The 20,504-nt window shown below is 40.5% G+C and overlaps 1 protein-coding gene across 2 annotated transcripts in view; it reads left to right on the top strand.

The window, feature by feature from the left end:
• The first annotated feature begins 3,905 nt into the window (after positions 1-3,905).
• The window catches only part of Golim4 (golgi integral membrane protein 4), an 80,321-nt gene continuing 63,722 nt past the window's right edge, over positions 3,906-20,504 (top strand). The window contains exon 1 of one of the 2 annotated variants that reach the window (XM_034500091.3): positions 3,906-4,763. In XM_034500091.3, coding sequence (XP_034355982.1) covers positions 4,577-4,763 — 187 coding nt within the window. In that variant the 5' untranslated portion in view covers positions 3,906-4,576. The remainder of the gene's footprint in view (positions 4,764-20,504) is intronic. The other variant, XM_034500090.3, reaches the window with a different exon arrangement.

Here is a 20,504-nt window from a genome sequence, read left to right as displayed (position 1 = left end):
CAGCCTCAGTCCCACACCTGCTTTTATGCTTTGTTAATCTACTGAGAGCTATGGCCAGGTCATTAAGAAAACCTTGAGAGAAAAGAGTTTTTTTTTTTAACATATTTCTCACAGAACTTTCAAAATAACAGGATGTCCTTACTCCTTAAACAGGTCTTAAAGGTGACAAGAGATGAGGTGACTGTACTAATTAGGTGTCAACAAATCAAATCGGTGGGGTGGGGGAAATGAAAGCAATGGCACTGAGACACGGGTGAAAGTTCTTTAAGAGGAGGTTTATTTCTGTCATCATTACATGACACTAGTCATACTGTGAGTTATTGACATGTAAAAGCCAGTTTATATTTATTGATTGAGCTACCAGTTATTTATTTACTGTTCTGGTATCCTTCATCTTGCAGTAATAAAACCTTCTAACCAAAAGCAGCTTTGGGGAAGAAAGGCCTAATACTTTCAGGTCATAGCCCATCACTGAGGGAAGTCAGGGTACGAGCTTAAAGCAAAAAATTATGGTGTGTGTGTGTGTGTGTGTGTGTGTGTGTGTGTGTGTGTGTGTTGCTTGTTGGCTTGTCCACTGGTTCATGCTCAGCTAGCTTTCTTATGCAGGACAATCTTTGTGGATTGTTACAGTCCACAGTGGGCTGCACTGTCCTACGTCAATTACCAAGCAATATAGACAATCCTCTCCAAACCTTTTTACAGGTCAATGTGTACTAGGCTTTCCTCTGAGTTGATTCTATGCTGTGTCAAGTTTTCAATTAAACTAGGACATGTACATGCTGGAAACTGAACCCTCAGGTTTCCATACGCTCAAGTATTCTAACACAAGCTTACATCTGAGTTCACATTTTTAAAGTGGAATACTCAACACTAATTTTGGGTGTTGTTTGCTTCTCTGACAAGTTATTAAAACCTGTTAAATGTTATTTGTAGAGAGGATAATTCAGGAAAAGTTTTCGTGCAATAGAGATTACTTACTCTACGTTTCTATACATTAGATTGTTCCAAATTACGCATCAGCTGCCTTTTTCCAATCTGATTTTCTTAACCTTTTCTCTTTGGAATATAATCATAGCTGAAGCCCATTCATTTAAGCTAGAGAACAAGCTAAACTCTCAGATGCGATTTTAACACTTCTCACGTATAAGATTTTGATGGTCTTTTCCTTGACTTAGAAACAGAATACTAAATAGCAGAAGTTGTTCAGTACTTGCAACTTCCAAACTAAATGCTTGCGCATATATATATATGTATATATATTATAGATATTTACTTATGAAGTACTTTACTCATGAGGAAACAAAAATAAAATACAACTAGCAATAGACCTTCCAAGACCAGTGGAAGTAGCTCATATATTATAAACTCTACCCAAAGGCATCGCTACGTAAATTTAATTTGTAGGCTCTGGATGCCTCCCATGTTGGATGCTCCAAAGCTCTATTCTTGTATATTCAAGAATCTAGAGGCATTGGTCACCTTGAAAATGTAATATTATAAAGACATTGTCATTAGTGATTTTATGTACTTCTGCAAACCCTTCTTGAATTGGAAATAATGAATAAATTCAGGTAATAATTTTCTTGTCTTTCAAATTTTATGACTAAAATATGGAGTTGTGTTTTATGGTCTTTATTATATTCTGTAGAATCAGCTGTCTGCTTCAGGCAAAGAAGTTAAGAAATGGGAATGAAACTGTTGCTACAAAATCAAAGGTTTAAAATAGGAATCATGAATTCAGGAAGCATATAAAATTTCCAGAGGTTGAAAATACAACAGAATACCACATGCTATGTACTTGATGAGCAGTCTTTCCATCCTCCTTGTTCTGTACAGCCCCTGTGTGTGTCTGTGTGTATGTGTCTGTGTGTGTATGTGTGTCTGTGTGTTTGAATGTTTGTGTGTGTGTGTGTATCTGTGTGTGTATGTGTGTGTCTATGTGTGTGTCTGTGTGTATATGTATATGTACAGAATAATTTCATATTCAAGTATAGGCTAAGATTATTGCTGAAAATTTTGTTTCTTTAAAGAATTTCATCAGAGATTTTGCACAGAGTTTATGAATAAATTTAGTTTTGAGGAATTCTAAAGAAATCCCACTAATTTCTCCCAATTTCTGTGAGTAAAATGGAAAGAAGAAGCCTTAAATAATGGTGAATTCCACAAGACTGGAGACTACAGGAGGTATACCATTACCAGGGAACAAGACTGAGCTGCTTTAGAGCATGTTCCTTTTAAACTAAGCATTCTTTCTTTTTTTCAGAGATGGGGGATTAAACTCAGTGTCTGCTATACTGTAGCTAAGTGTTGCAACAGTAAGCCATCATCCCTAGGCCTTTTTTGACTTTTGATTTGAGACAAGGTTTCTCTAAATTGCTCATTCTGATCCCGGAATCCTGTTGCCTCCATCTCCCATGTAGCTGGGATTACAGGTTGTACCAACAGGTCTGGCATAGGTTCACACTTTGATTACATGTTTAAATGGAGTAATGATTTGTTTTCCACAGAAGGAAAAGATGGAAAAGATAAGATTCTGATAAATTCTCCTGTTGTGAGAAAGTAAGTTTTTACAAGACCTAGACGGGACTATAACTACTATTGTTATATTGGTCAAATTTAGATTCTTTGTTTCCAACACTTATATCGAAAGTCCAGGCTAAGTATCAGTGTAAGAGCATTTTGAACAATATAATGTGATTTCATTAGGTAAGTGACTATACCACCAATCTCCCTTATTTTTAAGTGAGAGAAATGCCCCAGTCTGCCTGTATGACTCTTGTTAAAGTATCAGTTATGATTTCAGGGGTGACCTAAAAACACTCAGCACTGGGACTGTCTTGAAATGAGTCTGGTTTAAGCAGATTTCCTTCATTTAAAGCACTCACTCCCCATAATTAATGGTGATGACTAAAACCCAGGCAGGATATCACAAAAAATATGTAGAATGTAATATGCAGAATGTAATAAGTGCTACTGCACAACAGATACTTTTCAGAAATAATTTATTTCCCTTAGAATTTAGGTCAAGAGGAGAAACAAAATTATAATTTATGTATAACCTCAATTCCACACTCACTCTTATTACATTGAAGAAACAAATGCACTGTGAATTTCTTTGAAGTGGTTTGGCGTTATTACGCTTTTCTAACTTTTTGTTAAGCCTAGTGGGTTTTGTTGGCCTTGAAAATGTAAAAATGTAACTGATGTTTTTCTGCCACCATTAAGAGAAATACACATAGCAAAATGAATACATACTCATTTCAGCCTGTAAGATTTGTTTTTAAATTATTCCATTTGCAGCCAGAGGAAACATGAGATCATTTCTTTCCCTCTGCCAACAGAGTGATTTCCCCACCCCACGTAGCCAGTCAAGTGAGCTTCAGGGTCCCAGCTTACTTTCTACCATCTTTGGTAAGCTTGCACATAGCCTAATGCCTCTAATGAGAAAAAACTCTGTAGGCAGCCGTTGAGAGAATGGGCAAAGAACATAATGTTCTTAACCTGAGCTCATTATGTTGGATAAGAAATGAGCAGGGTTAAGCAGAGTGCATTCATGGCTGCTTTGCGGTTGTTGGTGTGCATAAGCGCTGTACTCTCCCTCCACGTGCATTCCAAGTGCTGGGACATACATGCACTCACATGCGCACACGTGCTCCATGATCACCAAGCCTCAGGCCAAGACAAGTCCCTAGCCCTCCCAACCCGGTTCCTCCGCCTCTCCGCACCCATCCGGGCTCCACGTGGGCGCACCCAGGCGCCAGGCGGCTGCCCGGCCCACGGAGCTCAGAGCCTGCCCGGAGCTGAGAGGGAAGGCGCGGCCGGGGCGGGACAGACAAAGCTGGCGTCCAATGGAGCCCAGCATTAGCTCCCCGAAAGGAGGGAGCGGCGGCTTGCGCGGGCCCAATGAGCAGGGAGCCCGAGTGGGACTTCCTCCCGGAATCCCGTTGGCCATGATAGCGGGGCCGTGGGTGACACGTAAGTTGGGTGGGAGGTGGCGGGCGGCTGGAGCTGCCAGATCAGTGACACCGGCCCACCGCCCCCCTTAACCCAACCACACCAACCAGTTCCCCATCTCTTCACCATCCCTGGGGGACCTTGCGAGAGGACGCCGCAGGGAGCCAGGTCCCTTTGTTGGGCGCGCGTCCCCTACCCGTTGTAGTGACAAAGTCCAGCAGCAGGAGCCGGCGCGAGGGGCGGGGACTCACGGTGGGGACAGCGAGGCCAAAAAGTGGGGAGTAGGGAAAACCGAGCCGGCAGCGTGCGGGGAACCGTAGCGAGGTGCAGCGGGCTCTGAAGTATGCAAAGGGACTCCACGCGGGCCCAGCCACTCGTGGAGATCAGACATCGCAGAAGTTTGGTGGCTGCTGGCCGGGTGGCGTCGATGACCTGGCGCCCCGCCGCCCGCGGGGGCTGAGCGGCCGCCTCTTTCCCTCTGGTCCTGCTTTTGTGTCTCGCGTCTTCTGCTCATGCCGAGTCCAGCTACTTCTCCCGGTGGCCGCTGCTGAGCTGTCCGACATAGCCCAGGACTGAGGACACGACGGCTCCCGCCGCCGCAGCGCGGGGCGCAGGAGGGACTATGGGAAACGGGATGTGCTCCCGAAAGCAGAAGCGGATCTTCCAGACGCTGCTGCTACTCACGGTGGTCTTCGGCTTCCTCTATGGCGCGATGCTCTACTTGGAACTGCAGACGCAGCTGCGCAAAGCCGAGGCAGTGGCGCTCAAGTACCAGCAGCACCAGGACTCACTCTCTGCCCAATTGCAAGGTACAGTTAAGGGGAAGCGCTCGGCCAACTTCTCTCTGAGGTGGTGCTGGGGCTGGAAAAGTGTGTAGAGTTGGCTTAGCAGGTACCACCTATTGACCTTCTGGTGCATCTGAGGGAGCCGCCCCGGGATGTTGGCTTCTGAGTGTATGTGGGAAGATAATATCCCGCTTTTCCTGCTTCCTCCCAAGAGTTATCTTTGAAATTCACAGCACCAGCGCATTGGCCTGCCTGGCGTTTGGTAGGTACATACAACATCAGAGTCTTTTACCCAAAGCACTTGTCAAAGGCCCAGCTGCAATCTAGGCAAACAGCCCTTCTGCTACATCTGCCAAGCCTTTCCCTAGAGGCAAGCCTTGGTTTGTAGACATAAAGAGTTACACAGACATTTCCTTAATCTGTATTCTTTTTCAAAAAAAGAAAAATTAGGCTAGACACTAGTGCTTCATGAGTGGAACCTGCAAGCTTGTGTTGTTATTATTGCTCTTATTTTTATGTTTGTTCATTTAGTAGTTAACTTGAAAAATGCTGGGTGTGATGGAAAAGTCCACACTACTTGACTGCTGATTATCCTGCAGTTATTTATTTTTTTAAAGGCTTGTCTTCCTAGGGAAGCGTTTATTTAGCTGATCTGTCGAGCCCTGTGTATGCGAACTCAGGAATGCACGTGTGTGTTTTAGAGTTAGCTTTGAGAAGTCAAAGAAAGAAAGAAAGAAAGAAAGAAAGAAAGAAAGAAAGAAAGAAAGAAAGAAAGAAAGAAAGAAAAAATTTCACTTTACCAGCCACAGAACACTCAACTTGTGCAAGATGTTTGCAACTTGTATCCTTCCATTTTAAAAAATCACATTGTGAATGTCTACCGTCTGGCGATTCATGTGTGAGTGCATGTAAGTACTTTGTGGTTCCGTTAAGGACATGCTCATTGTATGTATTCTTATGAATGATTTTACCTGTCCTGCTGGTTTGTTTTCAACACTCATGAAACTCTCTAATACAAAGCACATGATAAAAAAAAAAAAAAAAATCCTACCTAAATGCTGACCATGTTTGTTGTGAATGCAAAGAGGGCTTATTGAATCATCTTGGGCAGAAATAAACTGAAGAGGGTATTTCTGACAGTGGATGTGTATACAAATACAAAACAGATTCCTTTGCTTTGATCTAGCTATTCAGAGCATCTTCTAGTAAGACATTTAAGATGGGAGAAAATGATACACAATTATTTGCTTGGTCTGATTTGTTTGTTCCAACTTAGAAGAAAAGAAAGTATTTTTAGCTTCTTGGTGCTGCATGGCTCCAGCCAATAAAAATATGTGGCTGGGCTTCCTTCAAAGGGAAAGCTTGTTTTTGATAGTTTCATATTTTTTTTTTAAAAGTTTAAAGTATGGAAATTTACCTATGAGCTGCTGGTATGAGAAGGGTGGATACTTGCTTATTTATTTAGAAAATCAATGCCATCCACATGAGTTTCAGTGTGTGTGTGTGTGTGTGTGTGTGTGTGTGTGTGTGTGTGCATGTGTTGACTTGCTCATGTGCACATGTGAGGGCCAGAGGTTTTCTTTTTTAATTTAATCTCTCTGTTTTTCTTGAGACAGGGTTCCTAACGGACTCTTGAGTACCTGTTTTGGCTAGGTTGACTAACCAGCTAACACCTGGGATCTGTGTGTGCGCGAGTGTGTGTGTGTGAGTGTGTGTTGTGATGACCAGTGTTTGTTTACCACTCTCTACCTTATTTCTTGAGACTGGATCACTCGATTCAAGCTTTGATCTCACTAATTCAGCCAGACTGTCTGGCCAGTGATCTTTAAGGATGTTCTGTTTTCACTCCGCACCCTGCAGCACCCAGATGCCAGGCACACACAGCTATGCCTGGGTTCTTACTCGGGCCCTGGGAATCCATACTGAGATCCTCAAGCTTGGAAAGCAAGCAAGCACTTGCCTGGCTGAGCTGTTGAGCCATAGTGTACCAAGCGAGCCCCTGAAATGTTACTTAACTGTTGCTTTGGCCTTGCAACGGTTGCAATGATTGTGTAGGAAGAATTAGTTCACAAGCTGGCAAAAGTTTCTGCTTATTTTCCAAAAAAAAAAAAAAAACAAAAGCATTCAGCCTTTCAGGCTTGCTGTTAGAAACATTCATGTTTGAGTCTGCACGCTATTTAATAAGGAACATTTTCTGAGGGCATGCAGCTTTTGTTTTTTTCTTTCCCAGGGCAGATGGTTGGTATTTTACCCTACGGTACCACATACCACCTTTATAGATGAACTTTCAGAGTGTCTAATTTCATTCTTTTTTTAAAGTTATTTATTTGTTTGTTTGCTTTTTGATGGGTATATCTACATGTGGGTGTTCATGAGTGCAGAAATCATAGAGTGATGTCATGTGTCTTTTCTCATTTGCTCTCCACCAATACATTTTGAGATGACATCTTTCACTGAACCTAAAGGTTATTGGTTCAGCTAGGCTGGCTGCCTTTGGGTATCTGCCCGTCTCTCATCCACAGCCATAGGGTTATAGAACAAAATGTAGGTCTGCAGGGCTGCACTTTACCGCCTGCACCATCTTCTGAAATGCTCCCTCCCTCCCTCCCTCCCTCCCTCCCTCTCTCCTCCCTCTTACCCTTGTTTAAGACTTGCTTTATTAAGTGAAATAGATCTCTTGACTTGGATAAAGGTCAGAGTTAATTTTGAGTGGCATTGTTATAAAACATGACTCTTAAAAAAGTTGAACTAACTTTATCTGTGTCAAACGGTACACATGTGTTAAGTGAGCATACTTAAACTGTCTTCATGTAAAGAATAGACTGTACTCCAGGGTCCTTTGAATGGAGGTTACTCTTTTTGTACAATAGTTCCATAATTGGAGCTAGAGAATGACATGGAAAGTTTCAGAGAACAAATGACCTTCTCCACAAAAATCCATGACAATATCTTCTGTATCTATGTATCTATCTATATAGCTATGTACCTTTATTTGTCTATCTGTCTATCTATCTATCTATCTATCTATCTATCTATCTATCTATCTATCTATCATGTATATTCTATCAATAATCTATGTATCTATCAATCATCTATATATCTATCAATAATCTATGATCTATCTCCCATACCAGAACCTTAAGTCTACCAAAGACATGTGTGGAGATCACATGCTGCTGGCAGAAGTCATATCAACCTTTGTCCAGTGTAGTGTTTATTTAACATTTGAACATTTTCTCTTGCTGCTTTCAATTGAGCCACATGCCGTTCTGTTCTGCAAGCAGCCTGCCTCTGGCTAGACTGCCCATTTGGAACACCTTGCAGCTCCCATATCAATTAAATCCCATATGTGGGGGTGGAACCCAGGTTTCAACCAACAATCTTTACTGCTCCCTAGGTGACTCCAAGAGCAGCCATAGTTAAGAACCCTGGCTCTCTAATCTTAATGCTAAGCCACTTCAAACATCCTCTGTACGTGCTTGGCCCCAAGGGTGTTTTCATCTCTTATCCTGGGCATGTGATTAAAAGCAGACTGGTCTCTGAACTGTGTTTCAAATTCTAGTTCTGCAACTTTTTTTGTGTGAAGTCAGGCCTAATTTTTCTTATTTATCAAATGGAGATTAGATCAAATGGAGATTAGAGTGACTTATGTCATCAGGGTTGTTCTAAGTATGAACCAAAATAATACCCATAGTACCCTTAGCACAAACATGGAATATAGTAAAACGGTGTGATTGTCAGGCTCCTCCTTTGAGATAGAAATCTGTATCTATTCCTCTTCCCAGCTTGGTGTTATGCTCAGTGTTGAAATTGGCTAAGTTCTTTGTACAGTTATATACGCTCCTTTGTTCCTAAGCAAGCATTAGGAAAACAGATACACTGACATAAGCTGGTGCACTTTACCCTGGGCAAGTAACGGCTCTTCCTTGACAACTTAAACACGGAATTAGAGTTTGGTTACTGATTAACCCCTCTGTATTACAGTAGATTAGGAGTGATGTACAGCTTCCAAGCTAATGATGGTGTGTATGAAGGTCTGGAATAAGATGGAGCTAGCACACACTGAAGACTATTGAGTGTGATCTCTGGAAACCCTGTTCCCTGTCACGACAGTGATGACCACATTCCACTGAAAAAGATTTGTACAATGCTGTATATGCTCTAAATTCAAACAAGTATGTTGTAATTATTTAGAAGAAAGGAGTTTTATGTAAAAGCCCCATTTGTTACATAAGTTTGTTGCCATGAGGACAAAATCCTATCCTGACCAGGAAGGTATTGTGCTATGACCTTTCTGTTTTCCAAAGCTCCTAATTTGCTTTAAAACAAAAGTCCTTCAGTTCAAGCCCACGCTCTTTAATGTCCTTCCTCTTTCCTCTTGGTTCCTGGCATATAACTGGTACTCAGCAACAGCAGGTGAATAAAGAGATACACTTACCGAGGGACAATGCAGTACTATTCCTTGAATCTGGCTCGTGAGGCAGAGGGCTTCAATTTGTTGTGCTTTCTCTTAGTTGTATGATCTTGGACGTAAAGTTAGTTAACCTCTCATGGCACTGATGCTTGTCATATAGATTTCAGGATAATTGTCATATAGGTTTCCATGTGGCCCAATATCTAGTGTGCTATGCAAGATGAATGGAGCTTACATTTGGATTAACTTTGGAAGCTTCTGTGCAGCAGAGTTCTTCCATAATCCATTCTTCAGGTGTGCAAAAAAATGGACAATGTTTTTCATAGGTATAATAATTTCTGTGTGCCACATTAAGACTTTGCCTTAATGTGTCATCAAGTCAACATTGCCTTCAAATAGCCATCTCTGTTCATGTATATCTTACACTTAAAAAGAGATGCCTCTTTAAAGATACTAATGTGGTTTAAATGTGCAATTTGCCTTGTGGGCCTATGTGTTTGATGTAGTTGATTGTCAGGTGGTGGTGCTGGTTGTTACAAGGTTGTGCAATTTTTAGGAAGTGGCCCCTAACTAGAAGTGGGTTGCTGTGTGGAATGGGTAAAGGTATAGCTGATTTCAGGGGAGTTCTATGGTCTGTAGAGTATGAGGTGTCCCAGTCTCACTACGCATTACCATGCCTACCAGAACACCATAGACTGTGCTCTTCTTAACTGTGAGACAAATAAATCCCTCCTCCTTCATGTTGTGTCTATGAAGTCTTTTGTTACAGCAACAAGGAAAGCAGTTAGTAGACGTTTATATTTTAACATATAAAATTCATTCCCTAATTAAACGATAAAAGCTTATAAATACTTCATGCAGCTCCCAGTAAAGAGTTCTGTCCTGTGTAAATAACAGACACAAGAATCTGCAGCCTTCTCTGAATGTTGCATCAGCCATCTCTACTCTGTGGTAAGGGAAGCACCGGGTGAGTATGTCAAAATTGTTCAGGCCATAAAGACCTCTAATGTGAGTTTCAGAGAGATAGGAAACCTGACCTTGACTTTGCTTAATTTTCCTATCTTTGCAAAGAACATTGTTCCTTAGACACTGGCTGAAAGAATCCAAGAGTTAGGGAAATGAGGACTCAAGATGAACTGAAGGTGAAATGGACCGAAAATCAGGGTAGAGAGGAACCAGAATAGGAGAGAGACTGGGAAAAAGATTAGTAGTGGCTGATGAGTGTTCTGTGTTATCATTCTTGCTTAGAACTTCATGTTCTTAATAAAGAAAATAGAGTGGAAAGGGAGCCACAGGAAATGGGGAAGGCAGAGTGGGCTTTGAGGTCAAAGGTGACATGAGCGCCACTTTCATAGGACTCACATGAGTTCAGAATATTAGGCAGGCAGTTCATTAGGACACTAGGCAGTGGCTGTTGGATGCATTAGGTTTTGTCTCACTGGGCCGCCTCTTATTCTATGTATTTGCTGGGACTACTCCAAGTTTAAATGGAACAATTTCAGAACTTGGTGTCCAGTTTTGAAGAAACTGTATGGCCCTCTTGTTATCTTACTTTTTCTTTATTTCATTTGCTTTGTTTTCTTTTCTTCTTTCTTCCTTTCTTTCTCTTTTTCTTTTTTGATCCTATTTTAGGAAAGAAAAAAAAATACATAACAACATCTTACACAACAGAAGCTTAGAGTTATTGGTTTTCATTTAGACCAAAAAGTGTTTGTATTCTATCATGGAAGAGAAAACATATTTGTGACTTTTACTGCTAGGTGGTGTGTGGGATTCATAGACTTATTTAAAGTGAAAGTTCTGTGTGTCTATCATATGGTCAAAGAAGAATGGTGAACCCCTTTTCTTTTGAGAGTAAATTTGTTCTGTTAGAATTTTGGAGTCTATTACAACAATGGATGGTATTTGATAACCTTTATTGAAGGCCCACCATGCCAATGTATCTTGTTGAGCACCACCTCAGACTCAAGGAGCAGTCTGGGGTTTTCAGGAGTTGCACTTTGCCATGTCAGGATGGTATTTATTGAAATGAAGGGTGGAACCCGAATGTAACTTCCTGTCTGGGTTGTTTCTTCCATGAGCTTAGTCCTTCTCATAATGACATAAATGCGTTCTGAGAAAGTTAGATTCAAGGGAGGATTTGAATAAAAATTAGACTAAAATGTAAGTAATTAGACTATGAGGATTTAAATAAATATTAGCCTAGGAAGTAAGAGGTGTCACTGCAAAACTATGTCAGGGTTTCGGACATGGGCTGCCACATGAGTTGAGTTTTAGATGAAGCAGATGCCACCTGAAATAACACTGAATCACATGGTACAAAACTTACGATCCCTACTCAAGGCTTTCTTGACAAGTCAAGGAGAAACTCTTGGTTTGATGTTAGACTCTTTCCACAACTATTTCGTAAAAGGACGACAACTTCAGGCAAATAACAATGTAAATTTGTTTCATGATCTATAATCTCATTAAACGATCCATTGCGGTTCATTAATGTAGGACAGATCGCCCTTTGCATTTACAAGGCAGTGGGTCACGTTTTCTTTTCAGAAGTCTGTTGTAGAGGAAGAGACACACTTGGCAACTCTCTTTACTTGACAGGTGTTGACTGACCTGGGGAGACCTCAAGTGAGGAGGTCTGCAGGCTTGAGGTTTAGGGATGCAGTAACTGGTCAGATTTGATGGGAACACTGAATTTCACATTTCCCTACATTTTGAGATGGATAATTCACTCACCATGTGGTTCAAGCTGAGCCCAAAGCCAAATCCCATTTTGCATTGAGAAGGCAGCATTGTCCATTGGCCTGTGCCCTCTGAAGGCCAGAAGCAGGCCCTTTTCAGTTTCAACTATAATGGTATTGCTATTTCTAAACAATGCTGTATGTTTCTGAATGAAATGTTTATGGTCTTTGTTTTCATTGGCCCATGAATGAAACCATGTCTGCCAGTTACAGCTCGTCACTCATAAGCTTTTGCTAAATGGCCTCATAGCCTAGAGGGATAAGCCTCTGAGATAAATTGCTTTGTGACTGTCTGATATTTAGAAAATATTGCTTTAACTATTTTTCACACATGAAATGACTCAGCGTGGTAGTGAGTGGGACCCTGAAAGTTGTGGTGTCATTGTGAAGGATAGGCACTGTAAAGCATTTAAATGATGTAATTTGCTTTCCTTTGAGGATAAGTGAATCAAAAAAATTAGAATCACTTTAGTGGAGTCAAATACTCCATCTTCTAGCTTTCATTTTATTTAATGTGCATTTTTTTAAATTGAGGTATTTGTTACAAGCCACAAAACCTTTCCTAAATAGTGGTCTTTAAGAGAGCTTTGACATTGCTTATGAGCTCTCTTAAGTATAGGTGTAATGCTAAAACAAATAGAAACAAATTACAGTGAGACAGATGATAATTATTTGGTTACTTAACTTTGAATGTAGCAATTTATCATGTTTACATTACAGAGATTTTATGTTATAAATATAGTTTCAGTGATACTGATTCAACTATCCAGCCGTTTTATGTATATTGTGTTGGAAGGGTAAATATTCATGTCTGTGCCTGTATATAGAGGTCAGATGTCACCACTGTGCTTGACTTTAAAAAAAATTGTGTGTGTGTATACATGTATGTGATGTATGGGTATGATGTGTGTCTGTGTATGTTCATGTGTGAGTGCAGGGACACACATGTCACTGTGTGCAAGGACTGGTCACAGGACAACCCTGTGTATCACTCCGTAACTTCTATCTTGTTAAGACAGTTTTTCTAGGTTTACCTCATGTTACACTAAGTTTGCTGGCCACCAGACTTGTAGGGATTCTCCTGTTTCTGACTCCTATCTCACCAATAAGAACACTGGAATTACAGATGTGAGTTACAACATCTGGCTTCATATGGATTCTGGAGAATCCAACTCAGCACCTTATGCTTGTGGGCCCAGTATTTTCACCCTCTGAGGCATCTCATCCTTGCCTAGTTTGCTCGCGTGGTTTTATTTTGGGGGTGTAGTGGGGAATCAAACTCTGGTCTTCCTTAATGTTACAATCTGAGTCCTGTCTCCAGCTTTTCATGAACACTGAGAGAGCATCTTAAATAGACTTGAAGTTTTGTTTAGAGGTCCTGATGATGGAGTAAAACAAATTAAGTAATACTGATGTCAAGAATCGCTTTCATTCATGCAAGTATGCCACCACCTATACAACTTCTGCAAAGCAATCCTTCTTATTGTATAAATGAGTTATGGCTCAAATTCAGAAATCCATGTCCAGTCTCAGTGTGGATGAGGTTCCTTGGGTGTCCTTTGATACAGTTTCTTTAGTGTAACTTCACGTTTAGTCCCCCTCTGCTTTGGAGCTTCAAACCTAAAGGAAAAATGATCAGTTCTTAACGCTGTCAACCTTCACAAGACAGGAAGGAGACAGGGAGATGTTTGCATTCTGAAGCGTTAGTGAAAGAAAGGAAAGAGGAAGTCATTGATCCAGAGCATCTCTGAAATCAGAGTAGAGATACTCCCTTAGGTCCCCAGGCCTTGGAGTCACTCTCCTGGTCTTTTGTACCCTGGGGCTCTATGTATATTCTTGAAGTCTTGCATCCTGTACATGCCTGCTGCTCTGCCTTTCCACAGCATTCTCTGCCAGTGAAATGCGTGTGGGTCTATAGTATCTTCTTATTTTGACCTCTCTTTCCCCTTTGGTCTAAGCTGGCTGTATTCTGATAAAAATCTTCCCAAAGATTTTTCTAAGTTTCCTGGGACACTTTGTAGATTTTATCTATTTGGGCCTGTCCCAATTCATACAGCCTCTAGAAAGGAGTCCTCTGCTTTGTGTTCATGCTGGGACAGATGAGCGATGGATCTCTTAACTGTCTCCCTTTTCTTTAAGCTCATTGATAAACCATGAAACCTCTTAAAACCCAAACTTCTGTGAAGAATGTCATCCAGCCTGCTTACACTTAGATTGAGAGGATCTGTGACAGTCTTAGGAGGCCCTTCGGTGTGGCATTCTGTTTTTAAACCTTTCCATGGCTTTAAAAGAAATATTTCATAGGTAGAAACTGGGCTTGAATCTAATGACGTCATGCTTTTCTGGTAGTGTCATTGTATGACCTTGTTTTCTGGTCCTGTCTTTCAAAATTATATTTATTCATTTCAGTGTGTGTGTGTGTGTCTGGTCCAGAGTGTGTGTAAATATGCCATGTGTGTATGGGAACCCTAGAAGAGTGTGTCATATCCAGTGGATTGGGAGATAAAGATGCTATGAGCTGCCATGGGTGCTAGGAATCAAACCTGAGTCTTCCGTAAGAGCAACAAGGACTCTTGACCACTGAGATGACATGTCTCCAACCATGATGCTATCATTTTTTTATTTTATAATTATGTGGCTGTCTAGAGAGACTGAAAGCTTTCAACCCATCAAGTCATAGGTTTCTTTTATTAGCTATGCATCTCTCAATTCACCTTTTCCCTAGTACACACTACATATCATACTACAATAAAAGAAACCTGGTGACATTGTCAGTATTTTTTTTCTAGGAAATCTCCTTAATTGGATGATTCAATTCATTTGGCAGTTTTTACTCTTAATATACCTGCAGGCCACTGGATCACATAGCTACATGGAAATGTGGGCATTAATGAAATTTCTGTGTTACATCATTTCTAATTTCCAATGAACTTTTTCTTACTTTTAAAAAAGTCCATCCATCCATCCATCCATCCATAGATGGATTTAAATTTCAAACTTCTCTAAACCATGTGATCCAAACTAGCACTCTTTTTTTAACATATACAGCTCTAAGCACATTCTCACATTTGTATTTATTTTATTTTTGAGGAAGGGTCTTATATTGTGAGAACAAAATTTGAAAGCAGCATTGTAACAATAACAAAAATTCATGGTCAGCAAAGACCACCAACAATTTGTTAAATATAGTCATAATAAAAATATTAAGCTCCTGCAGGGGCAGGGTGACAAAAAAATAAAGGCATGCAAGGGCGTGCCCAGACAAGTCCAAACAAGCCCAACTGAGTAATGGGCTATCTGGTGTTTACTTCTCTCTCCCTCCCTTTTCTGGGAGGTCCGAGTTTCTACAAGTTCTGCCAGTTCTGCAAGTTGCTGATGTTTGAAATATCCAATCATGTGTAAGCGCGCGAAAATGCCTTCCTCCCCCCACCCCATGCTATAAAAGACCCTTTAACCCACCACACGTGGCCAAAAACCCTGCTCTTGGAGCTAAAGAGCATGTCGTTTTTGACCGCCGGCTCCTCCCCTAATAAACCTCTGCTGATTGCATCCAGATATGGTTTCTTGTGATTTTGGGGGGGGTCGCGATTCCGGAGGCTTGAGGAAGGGTCTCTCGAGTATGGGGCTCTTCAATATAGCCCTCACTAGCCTGGAACTCACTATGAAGACTGGATTGAACTCAAACTCAGGCTTCTGCCACCCAGATGCTGGGCTCAAAGGTGTGCACCGTTATGTCCAGTTTCCCACTTTAAGATTTAGATGGTGGTAACCTCCTCTAAAACCTGAATTGATTATTTTTTTGTAAAGCACCTCATCCCCAAACTAAATTGGCTCCAAAAAATAGTAATTGCCGCAGGGGTTCTGTAGCAAGTGAGTGAGTGAGCAGCCAGCAGTATTGTTAAGCAGGACTTGAGTCATCTCAGAACTTTACTGGAATTGAAGGCTGCTTCGGGTTTGTCTAGAAGGCCTTGGAAAATTCTCTTCCAGTCTTGTGCTCATCCAGGCCCATTCACAGGGCTATCTTAAAACATAATAGCAGGAGAGAAGTCTGAGTGACCCAGGACTGTGGTATGGTAAAACAATAGGCAAGCTGAAGGCTACACAGAAGAAAGGGAAACTCTTTACGTTGGATTCTAGTTTTTGTTTCCTGCTGGCTGAGTGTCAGAAACTTCCACCCACCCAACAAAGTCAGAAATACTGTTTACATTATTTCTTACAGAAACAACATTCCCTGTTACAAGAGATACCTCCAATCTGATGTTGTAAACAGCAGAAGAACTATGCTTGTTTAGGGATAGGATGCTTGTGACCTGTATGTGTAACCTATCCACCCACCTCTCTCATCCATCCTTCTAAACAATGTTCCTCATGAAGCCACATTTACACAAAGGAAACACGTTAGGAGAAATAAGTAAACTCCTTCATACTTTTGTACTTAATTTCTGAACTTCGCTTAATATTTAAACCATAGTGTGGATTGCATCCTTTGAGCAATGTTAACTTAAGCCACAGAGTCACATATCTGGCTATTGTAAAGCTGTCTATGTGTGACACTCTTAAGAAGCCTGGAACTACACTGGAGAGCACACTGTCTTTTCCTACATGCATCAGTTGCTCAGTGCTGGTCCTTAAGTCTAAACCATGTACAATCCCTTATTTTTTGCTTGAAAAGCTTGGTAACTTCATTCATTCTTCTCTCTGATTGGTCCTGAAATTCTTTCCTGTGACATAGTCAAATATGAATTTGACTGAATGAGCATCCCTGCAGGCACAACACCTCAGGCTACCTTCAGTGCTGGCTGTGTCCTTTATCGAAGATGAAAGAGGAGGTGTTTTAATAACAGGAAAGATCTTGGAAGCCTTTCCTCATCATTTTTCCATATTCCATTAGTTTGAAATAGAACATTGAGGTCTGTTTCCAAACAGGAAGATGGCTGTAGGTCCATCTGGAGCTAGAATAATGTGAGATTTATCTGATTATTGCTATTTATTTATTTGTTATTTGAACGTATCATTAAGACCTAAGCCTCCATGGGATGGTATATATGAAGTTCTGCATGGGTACATGCACTCTTCAAAATTATTTTCTTGGGTTATCTGACATAGTAGTTTTATAAAAAATATTCTAATATGCATTACAGTGTGATTATTAACTAAATTTGAAGCATATTAGCAATAAATGGACACTGGAATCTTACTTTTGAGGGCAGTATTTAATGTTTAAACCATTTGAACCTTAGAAAATTAAAACTGTGTGATTGTTTGAAGTGAAAATACAGGACATAGGCTTTTGCAGTAAACAGTAAAAGGGAAAGCATTGCACACCTGGAAAATTCAAAGTTCCTTGTGAATATTTATGAAAACTAAATGTAACTGATCACTTAGACAGTAGAGAGGGAAGCAGTTCCTTGTGTGGTCATTGAATAGGGTTTTCACATACATAAAGATCTCATTCGGTAGAAGCTCTTTATTCTTTGCTCTTAGGCATCTTTGGCTTTGAAAACCAGCATCAATTGCCTGACCGGTCAGTTCAATTTGTTCATTCAGCCCTAGATTGAAAGTCAAGTTTAACATTTTGCTCTAAAGAGTCTTGCATAATATTAACAAAACCAAAAATTCAGCCTAAAAGCCTTTTGGGGAAAAGTCACTTGATGTTTTCTGGATAGCTATAATTCTAAGTTCATCATTTTCTCTGTCTCTTAAACATATCTCCATAACTTAGAATGTGTGAGATAAGTGTTTCTACTTTCCATTTGACCTCCATTGGACTTTCTAAATATATTCTCCTCCTCCTTCTCCTCCTCTTCTTCATCTTCATCCTCTTCCTCCTCATCCTTCTCCTCTTCCCCTTCTCTTCCTCCTCCTTTTCCTCCTCTTCTTCCTCTTTTTCCTCCTCCTCTGCCTCCTCCTCCTTCTCCTCCTCTTCCTTCTCCTCCTCTTCCTTCTTTTCTTCCTCCTCCTCTGCCTCCTCCTCCCCCTTCTCCTCCTTCTCTTCCTCTTCCTCCTCTTCTTCTTCCTCCTCTGCCTCCTCCTTCTCCTTCTCCTCCTCTTCCTCCTCTTCTTCCTCCTCCTCTGCCTCCTCCTCCTCCTTCTCTTCCTTCTCCTCCTCTTCCTCCTCTTTTTCCTCCTCCTCTGCCTCCTGCTCCCCCTTCTCCTCCTTCTCTTCCTCTTCCTCCTCTTCTTCTTCCTCCTCTGCCTCCTCCTCCTCCTTCTCCTTCTCCTTCTCTTCCTCCTCTTCTTCTTCCTCCTCTGTCTCCTTCTCCTCCTCCTCATCTTCTTCTTTAAGGATGCAGCAAAGCTTCAACAACATTGTTTTTTTTCTCCCTGTTTATATATCCCAGCAAAATCTTTCAAACAGCCCAAAAATCACAATGCAGTTCCATTCTATTTTTCTTTAAGTGGATGATTATAGTGAGTATACATAAGAAAAAAAATGTTCCCCAATACCTTCACATGATTACATATTTTACTTATTACAGATTAAAAAAAAACCAAATTATTCTCAAGAACTCACATACATTTGTAACTCAGCATTTTGTTATAGATTAGCAAAGTATAAGCCAGCAAGGCAATTTTTTTAGTCAGTTTCTTTTACTGGCAGGCTGCAATTTGCAGTTTCTGCCTTTGGCTCTGCTGAAGTGTATTATCTGTTCTTATCAGGTTTATATCTTATATGTCCTCTATCTAAAAGCATTTTATGTTTTAAGGCATCACATAATGGATTTCAGTATAGCATTTTAATGAACAGGTATATTTCAAGTCTAGGAAAATGGCTGAATAAATAAAGTACTTGTTGTTTAAGTCTAATGACCTGGAGTTCAGATCCACAGTACTCACTTAAAAAAATCAGATGCAGTGATACAGGATTGCAATCCCACAGCTAAATAGACAAGAGAGTGCCTGGGGCTTGCTGGACTGCCAGTCAGCCAATTGGGCCAACTCCAGGTTCAGTGAGAGATTCTATCTCAAAGAATAAGGTGAAGAGCAATGGAGGCTCATATCAAATATCTGTGGTCCCCACATGAGTACACACACACACACACACACACAGAGAGAGAGAGAGAGAGAGAGAGAGAGAGAGAGAGAGAGAGAGAGAGAGATCTCTATAGTATTTGAGAAGTGTGTAGAGGTTATTTTGTTAAAAGCTGTGTGGGGCCATATTCCAGTCAAGACTCAAGGAGAGTTGTACTCTATTCAGTGAGAAGCTGCTGTTCAATTTCTGTAGAATCTCCTATTCTACTCCCACTAAGTAGAACTGTGTGTATCAGATTGTTGCTATGATACCATCTGGCACCACCCTATGACTTACTGTGGTATTAACTCATATCACCCAAGTTTCTGGGTATGTAATTTTTATTCTCTTCTGTGTTCCAGAAGTCGAAATTAGAAAAAATTCTTTTCATGTTCTGTAATATTGTATTGAGATTATGTAGCAAAGCTTTTAGAGAAACTGACATATGGTATTTTTCTTCTTAGCTCGGTGTTTGGCTGGGGTCCATCTGGCTTAAGCTCCAGGATGCTCTGTTTTGTTGAAAGTGTCCAAGGAGAAAGTAGCAGTTAGCTTGCTGAGATGATGGTATTTAGGAAAGCATGTAAGATCTTGTATGGAAATTCCAAGAAGTCAAGTCACCTGAAGATTCCACAATACGTATATTGTGAATGGGGCTTTTGGGGCTAGCTGAACCTTTATAAAGAAAGTGTGTTTTGTTCTTACACTTGGCCTCTAGACCATCTCAAAACACCTCCTCTTTCAGAACAGCTATTGTCCAAGACCATGGTGAGCACGTGACCTGTAACCTTCTCTCCCTTAAGGTAGGATCTGTGGGCATCCATGAACTTTCTGAAAGCTTATGTCAGTTCTCTATAGGTTCCTTTGTTTCAGACAGAAACCAGTGTTTCAGTCAAACTCTAAAAGCATTAGTAACCTAAAGAAGGTTAAATCCTACGGCTTTAGGGAAAATTTCTCCTCAAGTTTTTTTTGAGTGCATCTTAGAATTTTACCTTCTCTGTGTCCAGCCCAGGAACATGTTAAAGATGGTTTCCTGAAGCCTGAGTCTATAATGGATGGACAGTGATAACTGTTAAAACCCAGAGCCTTAACCACCTAACCACCATTCCCAATTAAATGAGAATCCCAATTAGATATTAAACATGGCATCTAATAAATTGACTGCCTGGAATTGATAAATAACAGTTCAGTGACTTAATACTAATATATAATCAATAATAAGATAATAAATACCAGTAACTGCTTAGTAATTTAATAACAATAATAAGTGAGCATAAAAGAATTGAACTTTCATGAAAAAGTTATTCTTTCAAGTCATGTTATATGACCTGAAAATAAGCCTATGTCTTTACTATTACCATTTTAAATGTAGGAAAATTGCAAACACACAGCAAGATACTGACAAATTTAAAACTGACCTGCAGGCTGCCTATAACACAGATTTCTTACTAATATAATCAATCCTGTTTCCAACACTCCCTCATCCTGGAACTAAAAGTGAACTCTTAGTAGTTTACACAGAATGGGTTGGATTCCTAGCTTGTAACCCCTGAAAGCATGTAAACTTCTCAGATTCTACCAGGGTTAAGAATATTCACAAA

Source organism: Arvicanthis niloticus, chromosome 4, assembly GCF_011762505.2.
Source record: "Arvicanthis niloticus isolate mArvNil1 chromosome 4, mArvNil1.pat.X, whole genome shotgun sequence".
Taxonomy (NCBI): domain Eukaryota; kingdom Metazoa; phylum Chordata; class Mammalia; order Rodentia; family Muridae; genus Arvicanthis; species Arvicanthis niloticus.
The sequence above is the reverse complement of the archived record's forward strand: the minus strand, read 5'-3'. Positions and strand labels throughout refer to the sequence as shown.